The 27,190-nt window shown below is 39.8% G+C and overlaps 1 protein-coding gene across 4 annotated transcripts in view; it reads left to right on the forward strand.

Moving 5' to 3' along the window:
* The first annotated feature begins 308 nt into the window (after positions 1 to 308).
* Positions 309 to 27,190, forward strand: part of PLA2G4B (phospholipase A2 group IVB) — a 51,182-nt gene continuing 24,300 nt past the window's right edge. For 2 of the 4 annotated variants that reach the window (XM_066608317.1, XM_066608319.1), the window contains exons 1-10: positions 309 to 466; positions 5,591 to 5,660; positions 6,379 to 6,515; positions 7,612 to 7,743; positions 8,071 to 8,111; positions 8,200 to 8,242; positions 10,143 to 10,206; positions 11,917 to 12,062; positions 12,910 to 12,996; positions 22,123 to 22,176. In XM_066608317.1, coding sequence (XP_066464414.1) covers positions 434 to 466; positions 5,591 to 5,660; positions 6,379 to 6,515; positions 7,612 to 7,743; positions 8,071 to 8,111; positions 8,200 to 8,242; positions 10,143 to 10,206; positions 11,917 to 12,062; positions 12,910 to 12,996; positions 22,123 to 22,176 — 807 coding nt within the window. In that variant the 5' untranslated portion in view covers positions 309 to 433. The remainder of the gene's footprint in view (positions 467 to 5,590; positions 5,661 to 6,378; positions 6,516 to 7,611; positions 7,744 to 8,070; positions 8,112 to 8,199; positions 8,243 to 10,142; positions 10,207 to 11,916; positions 12,063 to 12,909; positions 12,997 to 22,122; positions 22,177 to 27,190) is intronic. The other 2 variants (XM_066608318.1, XM_066608320.1) reach the window with 2 other exon arrangements.

A 27,190-nucleotide genomic window follows, 5' to 3' on the forward strand; every position in this document is an offset into this window, starting at 1 on the left:
ATGTGCAATTTGAACAATCTTGAAGACATTTATTTCAGTTCAGTAACAATTTTCAGTTGAGGGTTTATTGAATTCATTGTCCGAAGAAAAAAAACAAAACTAAAGAAATGATGGTTATGTATAATCTCCTATACACAAAAAAGTATTAGTGTTCATTACTCATTAGCTTGCTGTAAGTGTTAATTGCATATGATGGCCATGTGTCTTCTGATGACCTTTGATGAGTAGAATGAAGGAGGTGTTTATACGTAATGGTGTCTATAATTTAAAAACAGGCGTGGTGAGGAATGTACATATACACCTTCTCTAATCCTTTCATGCAGCTTAAACTGGAGTTTCATCTTTTATTGCCAGTTAGTTACTATACATGTAGTTATAGTCACATTTATTCACCTGACTTCCATTGAAGAGATACAGCTCTCTAACTACGAGGATGGGTCGGAGACGTTCTGCCATCTCCTATCACGTGAGTCTGAATTACTTATTCTTGTATCTACTACATATTATTTCATTTCCTTGACAAGACTATTTTACATTGTTCAATAATCTGGCTTCCAATTATAATAAAGCCATTGCAGTGCTGTTATTTAAGGGGCTATATTAAAGAATCCTTTTTGGGGTGGTCCCATAATTTTAATAAATTCTACCAGATGATGAAACAATAGGATGCTCATGTTTTTTTGTTCCAGATGAATTGGACTTGGTGTCACAGGACTAGGGCACACATTTCTGGTGCTAAGACAATGGTTACTGACCATTGTACCGGAATAAGAACTATTTATGAAGGTTTTTTTGGCTATAAGATGAGTACTGGGTTTTGACACTGTGTTTGTGATCATCTAGATTAAAATGTCTTCTCCGAAGGAAAGTTTAAAGCCCCCGATCTGTATGTCAGCTACATTTTCAGAATCCATGCATACTGTGTAGTAGTGTGAGATATATTAAAATGGCCCTGTGGTTTTGGGTTAAAATCTTAGCCCAGGACCGGAAGGGGAGGAGGTACATTGCCTGAAGTGGTTCTTCTTAGGGATGTTGTTCCTGGTGTTTCAATTTCTCCAAAAATGGAACAAAGTGGCAGAAACCCTGAACTGAGCCCTAATGCTGGTGTGAATATAGCCTTACTCTTATACTAGGGGCAATAATTCAGTTCTGTGTATTTATTATTTGACTTTATGATCTCCTGTATTGTATCAGAAGGGAAGCTTTTTTTATTGACTTTTAAGCCTGGAGCTTTGTCATTGTATATTTCTTTATCCTGTATTTATACCAGTACATTGTGTGTCCCTACTCAATGTATATGTTGAGATTTTATTAGGAAACTGCTTGAACTACAATCCCTTTATATGTTTTATTGATACCCCCATTGACATGCCTGTTGTGCCCATCTGAATTGATGTGAAAGTGTTTATTTTGTCATGTGGCACTTATCTTAAAATTGTTTTGGCACGGACAACCTTTTAATTATTTGTCAGACTGAGCACATGGGCATCAGACTATTGATGATTATGTGATTTCTATGGCTACCATAAAACATCAGTATATAGCTGTAAGCCCCCCCCCCCCCCCAGCTGCTCGGCTGTACTTGTGGGTTCGTCCCATTGCTTTTCAAGCAGTGTCCTAGTATTAATACTGTATAGTCATGGTGTTCCCCAGTATTAACACTGCAAAGTCATGGTGTACTCTGGTATTAATATTGTATAGTCACGGTGTACTCTAGTTTTAATACTGTATAGTCATGGTGTTCCCTAGTATTAACACTGTATAGTCATGGTGTTCCCTAGTATTAACACTGCATAGTCATGGTGTACTCTGGTATTAATACTGTATAGTCATGGTGTACTCTAGTTTTAATACTGTATAGTCATGGTGTTCCCTAGTATTAACACTGTATAGTCATGGTGTTCCCTAGTATTAATACTGCATAGTCATGGTGTACCATGGTATTAATACTGCATAGTCATGGTGCACTCGAGTATTAATACTGTATAGTCACGCTGTTCCCTAGTATTAATACTGCATAGTCATGGTGTACCCTGGTATTAATACTGTACAGTCGTGGTGTACCCTAGTATTAATACTGCATAGTCGTGGTGTACTCGAGTATTAATACTGTATAGTCATGGTGTACCCTAGTATTAATACTGTATAGTCGTGGTGTACTCTAGTATTAATACTGTATAGTCGTGGTGTACCCTAGTATTAACACTGCGTAGTCATGGTGTACCCTAGTATTAATACTGCGTAGTTGTGGTGTACTCTAGTATTAATACTGTACAGTCGTGGTGTACCCTAGTATTAATACTGTATAGTCGTGGTGTTGTCTGTGTTTCAATCTACTTGATTACAGGATGATAACTGTGTATAGCCAGGATGGCTGTACACTAATTTTTTTTAAAGGAGAGTACATTGAATGACTTTGCTTTTATTATATGAGTCACCTATACTTATGTTCAATAAAGTTTTGTTGATTTTAGTAACAAAATGAAATGATTGTGTGTACACGGCATTCAAAAAATATCAACAGGAGCAATGACCTCAGCATTATAGGTGTCAAAGTTATTTTTGGGTTCTCAGGTGCCATTAAAGGAGATGTCCCGCGCCGAAACGGGTTTTTTTTTTTTTAAACCCCCCCCCCGTTCGGCGCGAGACAACCCCGATGCAGGGGTTAAAAAAACCACCCGCACAGCGCTTACCTGAATCCCGGCGGTCCGGTGACTTCAATACTTACCGCTGAAGATGGCCGCCGGGATCCTCTATCTTCGTGGACCGCAGCTCTTCTGTGCGGTCCACTGCCGATTCCAGCCTCCTGATTGGCTGGAATCGGCACGTGACGGGGCGGAGCTACACGGAGCTACACGGAGCCCCATAGAGAAGAGGAGAAGACCCGGACTGCGCAAGCGCGGCTAATTTGGCCATCGGAGGCCAAAAATTAGTCGGCACCATGGAGACGAGGACGCCAGCAACGGAGCAGGTAAGTATAAAACTTTTTATAACTTCTGTATGGCTCATAATTAATGCACAATGTACATTACAAAGTGCATTATTATGGCCATACAGAAGTGTATAACCCCACTTGCTGCCTCGGGACATCTCCTTTAAGTCTCAGGTAAAAGCAAACAAATATTTAAGAACATATTGAAGTATGCTATAAATGAGAGATGAGTGGAATTAAATAGTCTCCTATATTTAAATAGCACCAACCACTATCGTACAGCTTTGTGGATTAAGGGGGGTTCACACCGGGCGGAATTTCCTCCACACAAAAAATTCCAGTGCATTTGCAGTAGCAGAAAAGTGGACAAGACTTTGAAAATGCCATAACCCACACAAAACCCATGCGGAAATTGACTTGCGGCACGGAATTCAAATCTGCAACATGTCAATTTTGTCTCCGTCTCTGCTGCGTACTTCACCCCCTCTCAGTGAGCTCTGCCGTGCCAAGGAGATTATTGGACATGGGATGGTTTTAACTGTTGGCACCTCATACTCTGCCAAGTACTGTGACCCCATTGTTAGGTCTGCAGGTCCATTACTTGTACCCTAGTCATGTTGTTTGTAGACCTGCACAAGGAACATGCCAGAAAATAACTGAACTGAGGATTTTTTATAGATAACCTGGTAACAGTATAAGAATTGAGTTTTTAAGTTGAAGAACTTTGTAATTCGCACTATTCCCATCTCCCTCTCCAAACATTTGCCTGGGATCTATCTTGTATATTGGTCTTGCTGTAGTAACTGAAAGTGCATTAGAGAAGAAGCTGGACAGAGTAGTTCTTCTATAGACTGGGCTCTGTAAATACTGTATATTCCTCATACTGGCACCCATTGTAGGTTTGCAATATGGTTGTGACATTAAATGTTATTAAGGATGACCCATCCACAGGGTAGGTAATAAGGCTATGATTACTGGAGGTTCCACATCTGGAACTCTCACTGATCATGGGTCCCGAGTCCTCCTGTATGAATGATGTGGCAGTCACGCTTGCACACTACTTCTCCTTTATGTATATGACACTGCCAGATAAAACCGAGTACTATAACTGAGGTACCCTTAAGCGAGTTGTTGCCTACATTATGGTCAATGGCACCTTTAGTTTATCCGCAAGTGGCCTCCTGAAAGGTGCTAAAGTTTCAATAATACTTGTTTTCAGACCCTTTATTTAAATTAAAGCTACTATTAGGAGAGTATAGAATTAAACTTGCGTTCCTCACACTGATTGTCAACTAAAGAGTTGAACGCCTGCAGGTAAAAGGAGTAGCTACCTAGAATTACACCCTTCTTATGTGACAATAGCATCTATTTGTACTTTTTGTACACATTTCTGGATCGACTGGTTATTTGGCCCATCCTGACCTGATCTTGGATCTCCCATTTGGTGTCTTGAGATTAAGAAATTGTAAAATATTCCCTTTTTTAAGCAGTTGAGAAAGTCCTCTAAGATAGTACAAGGATCACACTTCTCATTTCCTTATCTAAATATATGTACAGATTGATGTTGGTTTCATGGTTTAGAGTTGGCGGTTTTCACGCCTCCCACAATATCATCCATAATTGAATATTATTTTTCACAACTATTCTGTCATAAGGCAATCATCAGGCTTCTGCCTGGAGTAGCTTTGGTTATAAGATACCAAATGTAAGGTCTGTGTTGAATCTTTTTGGATGCATTAGGCCGGGCTCACACGAGCATAGGATTACAGCGTATTACGTGTGTGATGCGTGGTAATTCGCAGGCAATCTGATACATTGCCTTACGCAGTTCCGCTCATATTTGTGTGTAGGAATTACATAATGCGCAAGCTGAAAAAAGAACGGATGTTCTATTTTGCCTTGTATTATGCATGAGAGAGCCCATTGTTCTCTATGGGCGCATAATCAATGCCACCCATACGCAAACTGAACGATTAGTGAACGAGCCAATGGTGATTTTTATGCCTGCGTAAAATGAACAATGAATGAAAAGCGAATGATTTATTGATTGTTTGATAGTTGGCTGCCTTTACACTGAACGATTATTGTTTATTTTCACTCATTCCCATTCTATTGTGTGGAGAGGGACTGGGAATGGATCCGTCCTAAATACGTGCTAAGCTGCACTGAAAGGTGACTGTTATCTCTGCTAGAGGATCATCAGTTTAATTAACAAAGAAACAAACTTCAAATATATTGAATTGACCTATATACAATGTATCCAATGGCAGACAAATTGGGAACTGGCTAGATCGATTTGTGCATGTCTATTTGCAATATGAGCAAGAACTCTCCGGTAGCAATAGAGACTGCAGAGCAGAAGAGGAGACATACAGACTGCTTGTTCGGTAATATTCTGCTGATCTTATGGTGGGTTTTGTTGTCTCATCGCAAAGCCAAGAAATACCTGATGGCGTATCTTAGTAGCAGGTGTTAATTCAAAACCAATTCCTCCATGGCCTTTACAGGTGAAGCTCACTATATGACATTTTTGCTTAAGTTCTGCACAGTTTTGATTGAAGTCCAATTTTCCACTATTCCTATTAGTTATATACCCCAGTAACGTTATTGTGTTCACATACTGTTCATTATTGTCCTCATCAAACTTTCTTGTTACAGGAAGACAGTACGCTCAGCTTGTTAACAGTCAAAATTGTACAAGCCGCACACATACCATGCGCTGACTTATGTGAGTATGAATGTTTTTCGTAATATCATACAAGGAATGTTTTCTTGGCACCCACATAGATTATTCATTTATGTAAATTACTACCTTACAGTTCTTACAGCTAATTTCCTAATTAATGGTAATGAAGCCTTAAAGGGGCTGTCCAGAGTAATACTATTGATGACATATCCTCGGGATAGGCAGATTAGCGCTTGCTGTCAGCACCTCAACACATGGGTATGCAATGGAAACCTCTGTGTAATGGGTTGGCACATGTAACTGCAGGTGCAGCTCTCTTTAAAATCAATGGGAGCTGTATCTGCAGTTACAAGCGCCGGCCACTACACAGAGGTCAGAGCAATGGTTTCCACTTCATATCTGTGTATTACAGTGTTGACAGCGGATGCCCGATCGACTGAGCGGCACACCCCGGCCGATCAACTATTGATGATCTGTCCTGAGGATACATCTTTAATAGTATATTCCTGGAAAACCCTTTTAACATACATAGTAACATAGTTCGTAAGGCTGAATGAAGACAATGTCCATCTAGTTCAGCCTGTTTTTTTAAGGCTTTGTTACTGTTAAAAAAATAAATTCCATGTAAGAACTGTAGGGTTGTTATTTACATAATAGTATTTCCCTGGAAGGACTCAGTTAAGAAATAGCTTTATTGTAAGTTGGAGAACTAAATCTTATTACAAGGTAATTTCTTCTGATGGCTGCTTTTTCCTTACAGTGAGCCATTCTGATTGCTATATCTGTCTGTCGCTGCCATCCTGCACTAATAAAGTCCTAAAGACAAAGACTGTGTCCGACAACAGTGATCCTGTGTGGAATGAAACATTTCATTTTGCAGTTTGCAATAATGTGAAGGTAAGAGGCAGAGACGTGGGTTCATTAGAGGCCCGTAACTCTTTACGTGGATTGTTGCAGTCTATTAGGAAACACTTTGCCTAAAATCAAAAAAAGAGTGACTCTCTACCACTGGGGATGTCACACTGCTTTTTCATAAAGTCCCAGAATAACCAGATTTGTTATTCAGAAGTCTAGAAAAGTTGTGTGACAACCACTGTGTAAGCTGTAATAGCAGCCCCATCTGTTGTCACCATGCTTCAGGGGTCATGTCTGGTCTGCCCTGCAAATAAGAAAGATGGAACAATACCTCTGCAGCGCCACCTATTGGAAGGCAGCATTCCTGCAAGTCAATGTCTAATCCTTTATACAGGTCTTTTGAAACAATGATTGGGAGTTGAAAGCCAAGCCAGAATCCATACACAGACAGCTGTTTCAGAGAGGGGGGTGGGTTTGCCCTGAAACAGCACTTGATCACTGCTACAGGTTAAACAGTGTTGAAGTAATCGCTTAATTTAGGTGATACTCAAGGGGTATTGAAACCTCATCAACCAGGTATGCTTAATTATCTGTACGGTGCAGCAGGGAAGAACACAACATGGATCAATTAGGTCTTGTTCCAAAGCCCTCCTGAAAGAAAGAGCTCATTCACAAGTTTTTTTTGCAAAAAGTAGAGCAAAGAAGTGTATAATAGACCCGTCATTATGGACAACCCCCTACGTTACACCTTTTTGCAGTGCCAAAATAATGAATCATTATACAAATTTAATAACCCGTAATATGACCCTTGTATACTTTACTCCTTTTGATAAGAAGTACAAAAATTTAGATCTAATGACTGAATACCACCTCCAGGAAACCTATTGAATATGCCATAAAAGGCTGAGAGGTGCAGGTCCTGTAAGTTTTTACTACTTTTACAAGCCCTACTACATCTACGTCAACCGAAAAATAAAAAGTTAGGGCTCTTGGAAGGCGGAGTCAAAAACGATAATGAAAAATCTCTGGTCTTCAAGGGGTTAAGTAGGTCCTTGCCGATATTTAGCGTCCAGGCACTTGCCCCAGCTGTCCTGTCTATGTGGAAAGTTGTATTCGCATAACATGATCTCTGTTTCAGAACGTGTTACTGCTGGAGCTTCATGATGAGGACGTTATCACCAGGAATGATAAGCTCTACACGCTGGCATTCGATGTGAGCAAAATCTGTATCGGAGAGACTACACAGAAAACATTCCGTCTTGACCCTGAGGTAAGCCTGTGCACTCTCTTTCGCTACATATAGTTATTTTCTCCCTACATTATAGACTTTATAGATTTTCTAATAAAGGGATGTACAGTTTCAGCAAATCAAAGTAGTTTTTTTGCGTAATGAAAAGTTATGCAGTTTTTCCCAATGTATTTTCTGCATCAATTCCTTACTATTTTCAAGATCTCAGCTTGACTGGATCTTCATGTTTGTTTCCCACATCATCTGTCCTAAAACGGGAAGGGACACCTATTCAGATGTACAATATACTGCCAGTTCAGAAAGTAATCCAGCAACGAATGAGACAATAATTGTTACCTTTCTTTTTAGGGACCAGAATTTCTGGAAGTGGAATTTACGTTGCAGGAATTGTACGTTCGTATCCTCTTACCTAATGTATAGATTCAACTAGGACCTGACATTATTTGTCATTTCACTTATTTTATTTGTGCTTTTCAGTGAAGATATACGTGAGAAGATACTTACAAATGGAGTGATTGTGGTAAGCTTGGGCATAATTCTGTAAACTTTCATTCTATTAGTCTTACAATGGAATAGTTAGGATCATTGCCTCTGACCTTCACCAAATACAGTAAAATATTTTTCATCCAGCATTTGATACTCCAGATAATTTAGCGTTTATTCTTAATTCTGTAGTCCACATTGAAATCATGTTGCTGTTATCTCTTTAGTATCTTCCACCCTTCTTCCTTACCTGATCTCTAATGTTGCAATCCAGGCCCTTATTACTGCTCTTTACCAACTATCACCAATTAGCAAATCAGTCTAGCTTGACTGTCACACACAGATTAATAATCTTTCTGTCTCAGTGATTATAACGAACCCTTCTTCTTTGGTAGACATTACACTGGTTAACTCTCACTTATACAATACAGGTACTTTTACATGGGCCAATAATCGGACCTGAATGTTCCTCCAAATGCTCAACAACCTGGCCATGTAAAGGGACCAACAATCAGCTGACAAACGAGCACACGTTTGTTGGTTGTCTGATTGTTTAGCTTGAGCGAATATAAAAATACTCTCCAATCAGCAGAACATTTTCCTGTGTAAACAGGTATATGTACATCCCGGCCTATGAGGATGAATGATCGTAGTAATGATTGTTCGTCCCCATAAACATATTCTCGGGCTATGTGAAAGAAAATAAAACAAATGCTGATCGACGTTCGAGAATTCATTACATATAAATGAACCATAGCATTCAAAATTCACTTGCTGATCTAGACTGTTCTCCACAATACCTTCCAACCTGCCTGTGATCCCCATTGGAACAATAACCCATGGCTGTCACGCCCCTGCATCACAACCTCGTACTCCCGACTCTCATCCTACACCAGTACTTTGCCTTTTACTACACTTTGCCTTGTTTCCCTCCGAATTAATCCTAATGTTTAAAGTTTTAATGAAAACCCATCTTCTAAACAGACTATTCTATAGCTCACACGTCTGAAAAGCGCATGGTCACTTTTCATGAAGTTAAACCACATATAGAGAGAATGGGGGGAAATTATTAAGACGGGCGTTTTAGATGCCAAGGTTGATATGATCCCCACAAGCACACAGTGCATCACCTTTTTATACATTAGGCATATCTTGGGCCATCTGTGGGCCTATAATGAGATATGCATCGGTTATGAGCTGCAGTAGATTTCTTGCATAATTTATGCCAATCTTTGGTGTAAAATATACATAAATCTGTCAGGCTTGGGCAGGCATGCCTCCTCCCAACTAATTACGCCTTCTTTTATAAAATCTGGTGTAAAAAAGTCACTACATTTTTTCTGCAAGTAAGACGTGAGTCCATTTTTGTGACTTTTCTACACAAGATTTAGCATGACAAATTCCCCTTTAATATTTGTATTAATGAGAAATTCACCAGGATCATTACAGATACCAATGTGAAAACACTTGGCATCCCTTATTTCGCTTTTCTTAACCCCACCTTCAGTCCTGATTGGTCACTAATCTACAATTCAGGTCAAAAGCTACTGCCAGTACAGCAATCACTTTTGCAGAACTCCCCCCCCCCCCCCTTCCCATTTTTTCGTTTTCTTCTTCCCTCTACTTCCTTGTCCACCTTCCCCTGTATTTCTGTGTTGTTACCAAGTGTGGACACCTTTCATTGCACATTGTTCACTTGATTCTTGCAGTTTTTATGATGTTGATGATGCTTCTATACTATTGATACTTGGCTATATCTTACCCATATATCTTCACTCCCGTCCACTGTCTTCTTAGCCTTCCACTCCATGCACATTTCCTTCTGTTTTGGCACAGTTACAGTCCAAGTGAATGGTTCATGCAGCTTTTTTATATTTTCATATTGTGCTGTGAAGTCATCAGCACTTATTGTGTCATTCCTGTCATCTGTCTTACAGTCTAGAGAGGTGGGCTGCCTGGATGTATGCGTGGACAACCAGAGGATTCCAAAAAACCTACAAGGTGGGCTGCTGTGAGCCTAAATGATTGGTAGCTTTCTGTACCTCTCCTCTTTTTGTCCCTGGTGAGGCACATTTATCAAAGTGTCTAAAATAACAAAAGGAGGTCTGCTCAACTTTTTTAGTCCCTTGTCTGTATTGTTGTGATCTCCCTCCAGTCTTTGGTTTCCCAGCTCCAACGAAAATGTGTTGTCTCTAAGCATAACTGCTGCTGCCAGTGACTGACTTTAGTAGTTGTTGAGACCAGAAAAATGTCAGCAAGGAGGATTGAAAAAAGTAATTTATTATTTTAAGAAAAAAATTATAGGTTGGAAAACATTATTCTAAAGAGATTCTAAATGGCAACCCCCCTTTTTTTCTTTATATGGGGTTATCCGAACAAAAAAAAAATGAGCTACTCATCAGACTAGAAAAACCGTAAATAATAGAAGGAATACCTGATATCCCGCCACTCATGTTCTGCAGTTCCCTGCTAGCCTTTACTTCTGGCTGCAGAGAGCCAGTGATGACACCACCAACATCAGGGCTATCTGACCGCTGTCACCATTCACTGACCCACTTTTGGACTATGATTAGCTGCAGCAGTCACATGTACCCTTGCCTGGAAGTGAAGACCAGCCAGTCCACAATAGGCCAAAGTGAGGGGCAGCCAGAGTTGCACTTCCACCTGGTCATATTATGAACAAAGTTTTTGGGTTGTTGGGAGCTATAGTGCCTTACCCTGGAGGATGATGTCGTGCAGGTGTTCTCTAGTGAGTATGGGCTCCAGGAGTTGGGGTAAGGGTGAAACAGGTGAAAACTCACTTTTATTTGTAGATTCAGGAAAATACGACAACATCCATTACAGATCCAATTCCCATCCACAGCAATCCGGAGTTTGGTAACTGGAGATACCGCCCTCAGAACACATGCTTTGTATCTATCACTTGAGATAGGGGGGGGACTTGTTATTTGTATAGCAAGTCTCCCCTTATCTCAAGTGATAGATACAAAGCATGTGTTCTAAGGGCGGTATCTCCAGTCACCAAACATACAGCTCTTTATATCTTGTGTCATATCTGGCACATTCTCTTGCACGTGGGCAATGGCTCTGTCTCGAACTGTCCTGTTTTACAGCTTCCCTTTAGATCTTCTTTCTTTCATAACCCTCTTTCTTTTTCTTATCTTGTCTTGTTCTTCACTACACCTCTCATTCCCGCTGCACTAATGACTAAACTGTTTACTAACTCTTCACTTGCTTCTCTCTGTCTTGTTTACTCTTACTACTCTACTCTTTCTGTTCTAGAAATTGGGTGGAGTTATATATAGGCTCTAGGTCCTCACATGAGCATAAGGGGCTAGACAGGGACCTAGTCTATCCTGCAATAGGAACTTTTGTCCTCCAATCACCAAATCCATTTAGCTCCTGCATAATTAAAGTGACATACACAGTTGAATAAAATATATACATTAACAAGGGAAATATTATTTAAATAAAGTAGGTACATATTCCTCATGTAGTATCATTTCTGGGTCACTACATAAGTCCTGAGCCACTGGTTGAAGAACACTGGCATGCAGTGTATAGATTATGTGCATGTATATATTATATATATTCTTCCATCTTGGTCTTCACAGAAACTATACATTTTTTTTACTTTTACATCCTTCTTGCTTCATTCAACCACAAATAACTAAATAACAATGTATCCATTTCTCCTTCTTGTTCATCTAGGCAAGCGTCTTATCTTGTCAGTGGAAGACTCTTGTGAAAATGAACGCAGACTGGAGCTGGATCCCTCCACAGGGCCTGATCAAATGCAGACATGCAAATTCCACTACCTCAGAAAATGGGACCCGCAGTTTACAGCCCATGTAGAGGTAAACCTGTTGAAATGTTCTCAATGGTTCAATTTGGTGAAGTATTGCGCAGCCTGTGGCACTCCAGATCTCTTCTGGCTATCTGCAGCAGATGGGCAGATTCTCATACTTTACATCACATGATGAGCCTGCCCGCACATCTCTGTACACTGATCTTTGTCAACATCTTGTATTAGGGTGCAGTTACACTGGAAAGATGATCACTTAAAAGATGGCTTTTGAGCTATCATTTTGCATAATCTACTACTTGGTACTAATACCTAATAGTACCAAGTTGCAGTATGTGAGCTGTCGGGAGTTGTAATCAGGGAATAGACCACCTGCTGTTTCCTGATGACTTTCGCTTTGTTCTGCCGGCAGGGCTGACAGCTCAGAACAGCTGATACAATGTTCTCATCTGTAATCAGCTCTGCCCCGGAAGAACACAGTGTGCGGTCTTGCTTATCAGCTGTTCTGCTAAAGCACGGATTTCAAACAGAACTGAAAAACGTCGTTCAGCAGAAAACTGAAAGATGGACACAACGATTATCGCTCAAAAGATGTCTTATGAGCGAATTTTGAGCAATAATCATTGTGTCCAACTGGACCTTTAGTTACTGACCGTTTGTGTAACGGAAAAACTAAAGACTATGATTACTTACGATGTGCCTTGGAAGGAAAGAACAATCTGTCACAATGCAATAGTAACCGGTGTAATCATCTGAGCCATTAATAGTTGCTTACAGGCAAAACATACCAAAACCTTAAATTTTATACGTTTTTATTTTGCCTTTTTTATATCCAATTCCCCCCCCCCCCTGCACTTGTTCTCTCATCTTTTATATGTCTGTGTTGCTGTCTTCTGCAGGATGCAGAGAACCAGAGCAAGCAGATTATTCCAGTGAAATCGCTTCTAGTAGGACAGGAAGAGAATATCCGACTCTCCACTGTGTCGGTAAGTTGCACACTTATTTGCCATCTATTTACTGTCTTATGCTATTATGGCCAGTAAGGTGGATTCAGAATTTTTTCTAGACTTTTATGTATTTAAACCACACATCTGGTATAATTACTCCTAGAATGATGTCTATAATGTATATTACTGGCTAGATGCAGCCAGATCTTATTGCACAATTTAGAGTACAAGCAACAAGAAACCAAATGTGGTTGCAGCACTCTTCCCACTGTGGGCTGTAATGTATGTTACCATAAGGGTGAATCAATCACTTAAAAGGGTTTTCTGGCAAAAACTATTGATGACCTATCCTCAAGATAGCACTTAAAAAAAGACCTGTGACAGCATAAATGTGCAAATATAGCGACAGTTGGATCACCAGCAGTTACGTTTCGACCTGTCAGTCTTTGTCATACTTGATAAAGACCAATAGGCCGAAATAGTGGAGGTATAAATCCAACTTTTGTTATTTTTGCATGCTTACGCTGTCATATGTTCTGTTTCAAAGTGTTATTTTGGAACTTTGGATTCTGGAGCCTTTAGGTGTTTTGGCATGATTGATCCTGGCTTACCAAAGAAGTGGTGCTGCTGCCATAGACTTTGTTATCCTATCCTTAGGATATGTCATAAATAATTAATTATCAGAGACCCGATGCATGGGATCCCTGCTAATCACCTGATCTCCCTGACCGCTGTCAGTGCATATCAATGGGAGCTGAAGTGGCTATTACACTTCTGTGCCCGTCTCCACTGTCAGAAGTGTAAGACCTGCTTCAGCTCCCTTTGATTTCAATGGGAGTGAAACCAGCTAGTCTACTTCTGCTCTCATCTCCTATGATGCACGTCTGGCTTGCTGTACTGACAGTGAGCCAAGCGATCAGGTGATTGTTGGGGATCCTGTGTAGAGGATCCCTGGCGATTAACAAATTATGACCTCTCCTGAGGATAGATCATCAATAGTTCTTGCCCAGAAAACCAGTTAAATCCGGAAAACCATATATTAAAAAAAGGCAACTGCAGTCTTAATTTCCAAATAGTACAAATCAGTCCTGGCTTATTCACCACCACATGTGAGCACACAATCTTGTGCCTCGTGTCTGCCCATTTCTCAAGAAATTACAAAGTGTAAGAGATCACAAAATAACAATGTTATTGTTTGTAACACTTTTTGTAACGTCTTGTAAAAAGCTCAGTCATGAGCTGATACATTGTGTTTCCACCTGCGGCGGTGAATGAACCATGAGTGATTTTTCCTGTTTGGGGATGAAGTCTGTGTGGTGTTGCTGCCTTTGCTGATTTTAAGTTAAAAAGATATTCACCTGGTATCGCCACTTCAAAAGATGACCCCAGACATCTAGTTTGTGCGCGGCCATGCTGAATATCCTATCTGTGAGAGAATGCATCCAAGGTGTTGTGCTGTAATGCCCACGAGTATCTGCTAAATATTGCAGTGCGTGTGCCCATCGTAGGAAAGTGAAATGTCAATTAATTTCTACTGAATCACATCGTTTGCCGCAGAGAATGAGTCTTCTACAACACCTCGGCCAACACAGCCTGATCATAAATCAAGAGTGCAACGGCTAGCGATCTGGTATCAGCTTTTCCACTTGGGGACCTTTCAGACGAGACGGAGCCAAATCCGTAGCTGCAGAATTCCACACCAGAATCGACAGGCTACCTGTGAATTTTAATGCAGAATTGCCTTTATTTTCAATTCTGCATCAAAATCATAGCCTGTGGATTTTGGTGTGGAATTTACCATGGCTTGTGAGGCATCATGCGGCCTTTTCCATCCCGTATGAAACGTCCCATGCTCGTTTATGTGTTGATTTGTTTATGCACTTTTCAGTGAGGGCTTGTTATTTGTGCTTATATGCGCAATGATTCTATTTGATTATATAATCTTTTACGTTTATGGTCTGGCATAATTTTGGGGGGGTTTGTCGGTGTTTAGACAATCTCAATATGTGATAATTGATATTCAATGCACTACTGAACACTGCACTTGTGAACAACTTGCACATATAGTGTTACATTTACATGGATACTGAACGCATATGAACCTTGAAATCCTATATAGAACTTATAGAATTTCAAGGCAAAATATGCAAAAAAAAAAACCTCCTAACCACCAACCTCTGCTGCTGATGGTACAGGTCTGCTGTGCCTAATGATAAAGTCAGCCCTTCAGGCACTTGGTAATCCTCTGTGCCTACCGGCTCTGTCAGATTTCATTCTTCACCTGTATGAGCCTAATACATACAGTTCACTGATCCCTCAGGTTACACTGATCCCTCAGGTTACACTGATCCCTCAGGTTACAATGGCCTCCGCATACAATTAGTTTTCCCAGGCCATTGTAAATTAAACCAGACTCAACGTACAATGTCACAGACAGTTCGAACTAGTGGCATGTGCACTATGCTGGAAGATCATGCCAATCAGCATGGGCATTTCACTGGTAAAACCCCTGTTTTACTGAAGTGCCAGCACAGATTGGCTGTCTAGTAGCTCCTCTCTCCAGTACAGTGCGGTACTACATGTCCTTTACCTGTACCAGGATCAGATGCTCCGTTGGCCCCCGGTTGAGGACGGCTGCATGTTATATTTCTGGCACAGTATGTGTTCTGTACCGACCCTGAAGAAGCTCCTGTCCTCCGCATACAAAGAGATTTACAGCTTCAGCAGATCTTTCTGGCTCTTATGACCTGTTTTATCTGTATTAGTTGTTTGCTGAATTTTCCTTAATCTTCATTGTGTGTTACTTTTGGTTGACATCTTGGGGTCTTCCGAACCACTTACCAGTTTTCCATATTGTTTCAGAATACAATATTTTCAGCATTACAAGGGTTGCAGGAACCAATTAATACTGTATGTTGAGGAACCGCTGTACATGCCTGGGATCTGTTTTGAACTATTATGTATATCGTAATTGTTTCTATACATATACATGCTTGCGTGTGTGTTGCTGTGAAATCTAATGGATCCCCTGTACTTTTCATTTCCATGCCAGTGTCTATAGTGAATTTGTTATATGGCACAGTTCTGGTGTCATCTTTGCATTATGTGGCATTATTTGCAACTTTCTTTTGTTTTTCTCTACTAATGTGTAGCTTTGAATTATGGGTTAAGTTACCTTCGTGAGTAATACTCTTTTAGTCTCAGACTAAGGGCTGAACTGATTATTAAGTTTTTCTCTTGTTGGCCTTCAAAAAACATGATTCCAACTTTGGCATTTTATGCTACTCGTAAAACAACATGAAAGCAATGTTGTAACTTTCTTTGGATGGTTTATGTGATTATAGCAGTGTTATGTATGTGTTCATTCCTTTTTGTCATGGCAAGGAATGCCTAATAAACGTTTTCTAATGCTAAATGTTCTAAGGGCTCATTCACATGGCCGTATTGTGTATTTTGGGTGAGGATACGCAGCATATTCCTGGACCAAAATATCCTGATTTCTGGCTATTGGCTTTTTTTTACATTTGTAAAATAACGCAAAAAATCCCATTGATTTTCTGCATAAATAGGCAGCAAGTACACAGGTTTCCTGCATATTTGCTGTGTATTTACATAAGTCCATTGATTTCAGTGGGTTATTTCGATGTTTACTACACACCAGAATAGGATATGCTGTGTTTAAGAAGAAAAAAAAAAAAGCATGAAACATACCCAACTTTGAGTGAAGAACAATGGGTTCTATTCATTGCGTATTACTCATATAACAAAAAAATCTGCACGTAATACGCTGCGTATTTACGTTCGTGTGGATGAGCCCGAAGGGATTTTTGTTTCATTATTTGTGCATACTTTTAGTTTATGTGGGATTTTTTTCATTTTTTTATATTGCAATGTTATGATATATGTTAATGTGGCAAAATGTACTGTAAGTTGTGAAGTTGTACACATCTAAGGTAATATTACTTGGGTGTCTGTGGCTCATAGCTGCCTTATTTGATATCACTTGCAGTCCTCCAGCTTTCATGTACATTGCAATTAACTTTGAGGACATTGTTTTACTGTTAAACATAGTAGTGAGGAGTTTTGCGGAGTTCCCTGATAGGACTCTGTGGACTTGGTGGGAGTCCTGGTGCAGAGCTGTTCACAACCTCTGGATTCTTACAACTCCGCAATATAAGAAAAGAATCTGGTGCATCAAAATCAAAGTTTTGTAATGTTCTTTATTCCATCACAGCAACATACAAATACATATACTCCCTGATACTTTGGCTATCAAGTAGCCATCATGCTCAAGCATTGCTAAGTAAATGTATTTGTTTGCTACTCTGATTGAATACAGAAACATCTGCAAAGTTGCAAAACTTTGGGTCCGCTGCTTTCAATTATTTCACGAAGTCCGGTATGTGTTGATGATATGGTGCGGCCCTGTGCCAAGGTGCACTGTATGTATCCTCACGGTACAGAGGGAGACACTGGTTTTCTCTTCCCCCTAAGCAACAGTTCAGTGCCATTTAACAGCATTGCTGAGTTTGGCTGGTATGACAACGTACCAGTTTCTTCTTTACTTTCTTTAGATCATTACTACTGTTGGTCAGTAGAGTTGACAATGCTTTTATCATATTACTACTTAAGAAATACCCTTTTCTATAGTTTTGACAACGTACTGCTTTGGTGAAACCAGTAATATGCAATAAAGTTTACAGAAACTTTGACCCCCTACAAAAGCGTGACCTGGGCTTGTTCTTGTGTGGTTGGTCTTTCATGCCCTTAAGATGTGCCTGGTGTATGGTCATTTGTATGGTCATGTTTCTGGTCATTTAAGAACAGACTGTCTGGGATGTTCTGGGTGAAGTTTTTATGTTGTGTTTTAAAACCCTCTCAATATAGTAGCGTACAATATATGTACAGCACAATTCTAGTGATCTGGCATCAATGGGATGTGGATTCTCAGACAGTCATAAGGTGTTTCTTTCCTAAATTGTTCTTTCTACTCAACGTTCTGTTTCTGGTCTAATGAAAATCTGCATTATGTTCCAGTTCTGTGTTGGAAACTAGTGACGGATTGTCAGATTTTCCAGAATTTATGAGCTAAACGCATGGAAATTAACTTGATCATTGTAATGCCCTGCAGATCCCAGTATGTAGTTGTAATGGTTTTGAGAAGTTGGTGTTTCTGTTTTGACAGTACATAATGTTGCATGTACTGACTCCTTGATTTCCTACAAAACCATTGTATTGTATGAACAATGACAGAAATGCTGTCTAGAAATGGACCTTGGTGTATTCTATTGTTCTAAACTTGGTTAAAAGATTTTTTGGCATTTTCAGTACCTAATTTGCAAAGCAGAATCACCCAGAGGCAGCAGAGAATTAGGACTATCCCCCATCTGTTTCTTTTTCTTCTAATATTTCATCCTTTTTAATGTTTTTGTTGTTTCTTGATCTTAATATATCTTGACCTTTTACTTTGCACACTCAGAATAGAATTCCATTCAAAATGATCTTCTGATACGGTGTGAGAATGTCAAGTTAGTGAAGTTGGCATCTTTGACCACCATTGATTTCCAGAAAGGTCACTACAGAGTTTTCATTTATCAGGCCCAGATGCAAAGTCTGATGGAGCCCTTCAACTCTCATGTGTGCCGTAATACTGTTTTAGGATCCCTGAGGGTATGTTCACACATAGTGGAAATGGTGCAGATTTTCCACAGCAGAAAATCCAAAGCAAATTCACACCATTGGTGCAGATTTTGGTGGTGGTGCACAGCAGAGCTCACCCTTTCTATTGAAAGAGTGAAGTTAGCTGCGACTCCACACCAATGCTGGAAAATCCTCACAATGTCCACTACATGTGAATGTATCTATACGCTCCAGGGCTTTGGCACGACTGCAGTCTTCCCTTTCCCACAAAGCTACTCCTCTGGTGGTCTAAGATCACAAACTTTACTAATATGATCTTCTTAGCTGATCACAGACTTAGAGACCTTGGTTACCAACTAAATCAAATACTAAATATCTCAGCATTTACTTTGCTGACCACTTTAAAAAAAGTGCATGTCAACAAATGCAAACGCAGATATTTTAACAATAAGAGGACTTTTAATGGGTAAAAGTCTTAATATTCTGGTCACTTACGCCACTTTTTCTATGAGCGTTCCATTTGCAGAAAAAAATTGGCACAGGTTTACTTCTATGACCAGCATATGACCTATCAGAAGATCATTTTGATTCAGTATCCATGTAGAGGAGGACTGATTGAGAATGTAGCGGCAGTTGTTCGGTAGAGGTGCATAAATATGTCGGGGAATCAACTGAAATTCAGCTGTAACAAAACTGTATTTAGGAAAATGCTTTACATAGCAATAGTCCAGACACAAAATAGCCCTTTCTGATTCCTTATTGGTATGACAGTTGTGAAACCACTCAATGGACACAATTGTACCCACTAGTTCAGCTTTAAAAGCACATCTTATCTAAATAGAACTTGTCACGGTGACAAGTACCTTTTTAAAACCTAAGGTTATCCCTTGAGACAAGCACAATTGGCATATATATAAGATGGAGAAATGATGAGAGTTACTGAGTAGTAACAGCTGATCAAGTCAAACCTACATCACAGTGTACATAACCTCCCAAGTGTCCCTCTTTTGGAGAGATCGTCCCTACATTTAACTTCCAATCCCTCATGCCCCTCCTAGCTCTTTCAATGTACCTCTTTTTATCTTGAGAGTAATTTGCATCAATTAATAAATCGACTGCATTACTCTATAAAGTGTTTGATTTCTAATTATACAGTTGCTAGAAAAAGTAAGTGAACCCTTTGGATTGCATCAATTGCTAATAAAATGTGGCCTTATAAATAAGTAGTGTGGCAAGGATGCTGACATATGGAACAGGCTATATATACCTTGTCCACTACTCATGCTTCATCACAAAACCAAAATCAACTTAAGATGTTGCCGGGAACTCGCTGTAAATGAGGCTATAACAGTCCGATGAGCCGTTCATCACTGGAGAGTGGCCCTGGATTTTCTGTATTATGCGATCTTCAATCCCTCTCCCTGGCTTTTGATTGTCAGCGCAATTATGATGCTAGCGGCCATTCAAGAGCTAGGGGGAGAGGTTAATGATTACCTAATGTAGAAAGACGAGGACAGCTTTCCAGTAATGAATAAACTATTGGACTGTTCTAGCGTCATTGAGATACAGCAACATCAGAAGCTGATTTGGGGGTACCTAATGAGGTATGAGCTGCGCGGGAGGTATGTGTAGCCCGTCCCCCATGTTAGTGTTCCCGCTGTGCTACTGATCAAGTAGACGCAGGGATGCCCTTTTGAATGACTTCTCCAAGAGCTAATTGGCAAAAAGGTGTTTCAATAAAGGAGATGACATTGGAGAAAGGAGATTTGCCCACTAAATAAAGGCACATGAAACTTGGTTACTGACAAATCTATTCTTCTCCAGATGGATTGGTTAGTATGCCTCAATGCAAACACCTTTCAGAAGACCTCAGAAGATGTTTTGTAGAGATGTATGAAGCTATGAAAGCATCGATAAAGTAGGTTTACATCAATCCACAGTTAGCCTACTTGTCTACAAATTGAGAGAATTGGAGACTGTTGCTCCTTTCCCTAAGAGTGGCCATCCTGCTAAGATCACAACAAGAACACAATGGGCAATACTGAGAGAGGTGAGAAATAGAGCACGAAAACCTCGGTTTATATGTTCACTTAGAAAAACACCGGACAAGAATGGTGGTCATGGAAAGACACCACAAAGGAAGCAGCTGCTGTCCAGAAGAAACCCTTACAGCCCTTCTCAAGCTTGCCGAAGACCACCTGAATGTATGAAAATGTTCTATAGACAGAAGAAACAAAAGATATACTTTTTAGCAGAAATGGAGAATACTTTGGAGGAAAAAGAACACAAGATTCACTTACTTTTTCCTTGCAACTGTATATTAGACACACATTGAATATTATATCATGAGTTAATACAACTTGGACCTGAAACTGTTTATATTCAGATCATTTTTGTAGTACTGCATAAATAAAAAATAAAATGAATACATATGCATGAAAAAAATGGACCTTTCACACAGTAAATTGTTAGTATTCCTCCCTCACCACCCAGAAAGTTGAGTATATGTCAAAAGAGATCAAATAATTTAGAAAAAGCCCTGTTCACTGTCCTCTTCAGATGGGGTTGCCATCTGCTGAATGCCTGGACCTTATTGTGCCCTTTACTTTTTGCCATGTCAAAAATTGGGCCCCATTACTTTCAGTGTTCCTTGCTGGGTCTGACCTTACAGCCCTGCAGGGTTAAAAAAAACACCCCATAGACAATCCAGCAGATACAACCCCTGGCAAAAATGAGTGCAGACTACGTAAATGAGTAGCTCACAGACAAAAGGTCCACTTTTTCTATAAAGAAACATAATCTTTTATTTGTTCCCTATAAAATATATACAAATTAAAAAAAAGATTGGGTGTGGGGAGACATTGCACTCTTAGTTCCTATTTCACCCTTTTCCCTGCCTTTATACTTACAAAGGGAACCTGTGACAAGGTATGAGCACCATAAACTAAGTTTGTGATTGGTATGGGACTGCCCGCGCACAGTGTACAGCCAGCGTCCGGCTGCAAAGTCCGCTCTGACCTTCAGAGGTGACTGCACTGGATCTGGGAGCCGGGTAAGTATAAGAAATACCTCCCTGGACTCCAGAGAACCTGCTGTATGAGCACTATTACTTAGTTTATGCTCATACCCGGTGACGGGTTCCCTTTAAGGTGTAATAGATTCCTGCTGGGGGTCGCCCTTCTCGGGGCGGGCGTCCTGCTGAGTCAGGGATAGACCTAGGGCCTATTAGGGCCTTAACGGGTCCCATCCCTGCTCCTCCTTTCATTTGTATATATTTTATAGGGAATAAATAAAAATTACATTTGAACCTCTTTATCAAAAAAAAATGTGCCATTTGTCTTTGACCTAGTGTTATATTATGTGTGACCACTGTTTAAAGGAATAGAATCACAAGTTAATAGATGCAGGTGTAAATTGTTGCTCGCACAATACAATGGCTTTTTCTTTATTCAATTAACTACTAATCACTATTCTATGTTTACAGCAGTTTCTAGACAGTATTTAATTTTTAAAAAATTTAACTAGGTTTATTCAAATTGCTGTGGCTTCAGCTGCTTCCATCCACTGCGTTGGATCCAGGTACAGTTTTCTATTTCTTAATGATTCTATGTGCAATTTTCATCTGACACAAAACCTGTTGAAATACTTGCTGATGTACAACTGAATGTTGAAGTTTATAACATGCTTTCATGTAATACAGTTATTATTGCAACATACAAATTCATGTGGATTTTGTGATCATCTTTATAGTAAAACATCATATAACTAAGGTTATATGAAGTTTTGCAACCAATCTCTTATTGCTCCAATGCCTGTGAAACAGGAAAGGAAGCAACTTTGCAAATAATGACCTATACATCTCCCTTGCAGACCTATGTGTCTCATTGGTTACAGACTAGGCACAGACTACTTTTTTGTTGGTGTTCCTCTTGCTAGGACTTGGAATCTATTTGTTCAGTCTATTTTCTGTACATATTTTGGGGCAGCCATCCTGCCTAGGCTGCTATGAACTGCTTTCAAAGATATGCTTTATAGTAGCCACATGAACCATAGAAATATGTAGTCTGGAGATGACTCATTGACTTCTATGGGAGAGTGTTGTGGGCATGCTCTGTGACATGTGCAAAGGTTATTGTGCACAGATGGAGAGGAGGTGAGCACTGACCATCACCCATTGTGAACCATGGATCATGTGTTCTCGAAATATAGGTGTTGCCTTTTCTTGTGATTCTGCCTGTGATGGTGAGATGCTGCAGAAGGTAATCTTCACAGAACAGGAAGTGTCAGCCTATTACGATGTTGAGTGGGAAAACTGCAAGATTTCAGGGTTTTTCAAATAGCAATATCTGACATTGAAAATTAAAAAAAAAAGCCCACCAATAATTCTTAAAAATACCTAAAAAAACAAAAAAAACCCAATAAGGTATTTTAGAATGGCGCATTCCCTTTAAAGTTGCTTTTTCCACAGGCATTCTTGTCTCTTTCCATATGGTGACTTTCCTTCCTACCGGATAAGGTTTTATAAACCTTGCGAAATGTTGTATGCAATACTGTATTGACTATGAACGCCTTTTTCCGATTTCCAATTGCTGCCCCATCTGATAAATTGATGGCAGGTAGTGCTTCTGATGTGGTTTGAGTATACTGAACATACAATGGGTGAACTTTTATTCCTCTGAATTTGGGTGAAATTCTCAGATGCAACTGAGAGGAGACCCACATTGTTCTAAAAAATTATATTTAATACGGGTTGTCAAATTAATCACACTCAAGGTGTGTCCAGTGGAGTTGATTGGTTGAATGTTTGCATTGGTATTGGACTATGTATTCTAATGATCTGAGCTGTATTGGTTATTTTCAGTACTGAATTCTCAAGCAAGCAATCAATCAACTATTTGGAACATGTTATTGGTCTTATTACTTGCAATAGTGGTGACTGACAATCCTGGGAGTTGTTTCAATCACCAGGAATTGTTTTGCTGTTTTGTCATCCTCCATCTATTAGTTTGTTGTTGGGGCTGTTGCTATGCAATTCTCTCATAGCTGATCCATTACAGTGGTTCCCCTGAGCTCACTGCAGGAACTCGGGATCGTTTGAAAAGAATTCCTGATTGGTTAGCGTCTTTTTAAATATTCCTGCTTTCTGCAATGTGTTGCTGGTTATAGCGTAAACTGTGTGCATTGAAATCTAGTATTCCTTGTATACTTCTAGTATCTTGTTCATAGTCCAACTTTGTTACTTTTCAGAATTGTTTGTTCCTATGGCTATTTCTAGTTCAGTCCTCGTTTCTTACCCTTACTGGGTCTTGTTGCTTTTTTTCCCGTCTGTATTTGTTTTGTCTTGCTTGGTGGTTCAAGTTGGCTCGGTTATGTTTTGTTTTCTCATCTCTGGGTCTTGGTGCCCTCTCATTGTTTGTCAAGGTCAGTTTTTTCATTTGGAATAACTTTAGAAGACATTGATGGTTGAGGACAGTGGTGTCTGGTGTTAGGGTCAGTTACTGTCAGTTTGATCACCATCATCCATCTGTTTCATTATTTGACTACCATCAACCTCATGCATTTGTGCCATCATCATTCTGTTCCTGTCATCTATTGGTGAGTTCCTATTTTTGCATTATGTACATGCTTCATGTTTTTGCTTATTTGACTTTCCAGTTGTGACATAATTCGGCTCTACTGTAAGTCCTGGGGGTATCTGAGTACCAGGAGGCACCTTTAGTACCCAGGAAAGGCAACTTCTGTAAGTGAACTCCAGTTCTGTTGTGTTGTGTCCAGCCAGTATCATTACAGGAGTATGCTTTTGGTCACCAAGAGTAGCTTCATGCTCCTAATTGTCTGTCAATTGGTCATATTCTTTTTTTTTGGGGGGGGGGGGGCTATACTTTCTGGATTACCTCATGCAATTGCTCTCCCCATTATTGTGACTATTAACAATATCAAATGCTATAGACGACATCATCTGGGTAATGAATTGATTTCCTTTGGTTTCCTGTTGCCTATATAAATTGTGCCATTGATGACCTGTTCTCAAGATAGACCATCAATAGTAGATTTGTGGGAGTTTACCACCTGCGATTCCCGTAGATCAGCTGTTTGCCGGAGTGGTGTGCCCATGCACAGAGCTGCTTTTTGCAGGTAGCAGACAGCTACGTTCCTACTGTAGTGGTCCAGCTTGGCATTACAGGTGAAGTTGCTATTTAATTCAATGGAACTTTGCCTCTAATCATAAGCTAGACCAATACAGTGGGAAAGTTGCTGTTGGGTTCCTACAAAAGTCAGCTCCCTGCACAAAAAGTGGTCCAGCACAGAGGTGTCCCAGGCGGCAAACACCCACCAATCTACTACTGATTGCCTATCCTGAGAATAGACCATTAATAGTTTAAAGCTGGACAGGCCTTTTAGGAATGAATGTTTTTTGAAAACTTCCAACTCATTTCATATTAAGAATATTGCAGTGACTTTTATGAAATCCTGTTTGCGCACTGCGACATTAAACAAAAAAAAAAAAGCATCTTCTATATATTTCCATAATGCCATTCCTGGTACTGTCCCTTTAAACAAAAACAAAAAAAATCTCAGCAAAACTGCTTTTTGCCCTAGTTTCTTGCATGCTGTACTTCTGCCAATTTCTGTCATGTCATTACCTGCACATGTGGATTTATGCTAATCCAGGATTTTACTGTCAGGCTATAACCTTCTCCTGGGATGGTGTCTGATGACCGTTCTTTGACACACAGAAGTAGTTAGAGGCATTTGTGATATTTAATAGTTGCAATTAGCGGTGTTAACGTGTGCCTGTCACGTTACTGCAACACTCGGCACAGTGACGACATGAATCAGTGTCAGCGGTGACGGCAGCATAGTAACCTGATTACTAACACTTGTATGACCATTGCTGAGGTACTGAGTAATCACTGAGTTTTCTTTCACAAGTCTGTAATTAACAATGTTGCTGAACCCTGAAGGTTTTATGGAGCATGTTCACCTTTACTGTAAGTAGTGCTGATTTGGTAAGTTCCCCTGCAGATGCTGCTGACAAATAGGGCAGCTTACACCCACAAAAGCCGGCTTAGGGCTCATTCGCATGACCGTGATTTCGGCATGTATTAAGGCCGTGTGACACGCGGTGAATGGAGTCAATGAAAATAAATAGGCTTTCATTGATCTGTTCACATGAGCGTGTAGATACACACAAGAAATAGATTGTAGCATGCTCTATTTCTACACGTACCACGCAGCGTGAGCCCTATACTTTTGTATAGGCAGCATATACAAACACTGTCCATACGCAATACATTGCGTATCGGCGGCGAAACAGAGTGGGAAATTAAAAGCCAGTATTTACAAACACTGGTAAAACGCTGTGAAGAGACCCCCAATGTCTGTTGTGTGAATGAGCCCTTGCAGATTTATCTAGCGCAGAGGCCTTAGGTTCTGTATGGGCTGCTTCTTGTGCCCACTAGGTTAACCTCATGGGCATGCTGCATAGAGTGCACAGTTGTACTTTAGAACAATTTTGTTGGTAACCCACGATTTATTCTTGCTAACGTTTTTCAAGCTCAGTGCATGCAACCAGATTATATTACTATATAAAGAGTGAATCAAACCATCGTGCATCTCCTTAACAAAAATACACACCGTTCAATAGTATGTACACATTTGCAACCAATTTTTTTGTATTGTTCAAAAAAAGGGGAAAAAATTGTCTTTTACCATTTTTGCTGCCTGTGACCCTAGGCTTAGTACAGAAAAACATACATAGTCTGGTCCTGCCATTACTGTCTTCTATCTCTTATGGGACAGGTGAAAGTGAAGAAGTAAATGTATTTGGAGTTAAAATAATATATATTGTTTGTGAAGGTGTACATACTTTTTAAAGAAGGCTCACATGACACAGGTGGATGCTTATGTATAAGCTAAAGTTCAGGTCTCTGGGGTGCCACTAGAATATTTACATATTGTAACCAGATAGACTTCACATGTACATACCCATTCTCTATGTGATCTATTGAAAACTCCACATTAGTTTTTTTTTACACCATCTCATAATATTTAGAATATCAACATGTGAGAATAAGGAGAATAACTGCCTATGACTAATAAAACATCACCTCGACAGCATTAACAAGTTTTATCATGCGCCATAAATATAGTTATATATTGCATAAGAGTTCCCTGTACATTCTGCTGTCGGTTCATAGTAACCGCACACAGATAACCAATAATTGCTGGGCTGCACCTGGACTTGCCACTTGTAACAAAGGAAGGTCCAGGCAGCCAACCAATTAGTGGTAATCCTCATGTGGTTGTATGTGCACGCTTACAAAGTGTCACAATAACGGCCGAAACATTATATGAACGTGCCATAAAACCTTCAGGCCATTTTTAGATGGTATGTTGAAAGATGCTATTCATTTTTATAGCCATTTCCCGCCTAGCATCATATAGTTCCTTAAAGACCTAAGACGTTATAAGCTACACCTTGAATCCACTTCACATTTTTTTTGACAAGGAGTTGCACTACCTATGATTCCTTAATGTGTTATTAACAGAACAACTGCTGTTACAAGGCAGAGGGGTCCTGGTAATAAAC

The sequence above is a fragment of the Eleutherodactylus coqui genome, chromosome 6 (genome assembly GCF_035609145.1).
Source record: "Eleutherodactylus coqui strain aEleCoq1 chromosome 6, aEleCoq1.hap1, whole genome shotgun sequence".
NCBI classification, from domain to species: Eukaryota; Metazoa; Chordata; class Amphibia; order Anura; family Eleutherodactylidae; genus Eleutherodactylus; species Eleutherodactylus coqui.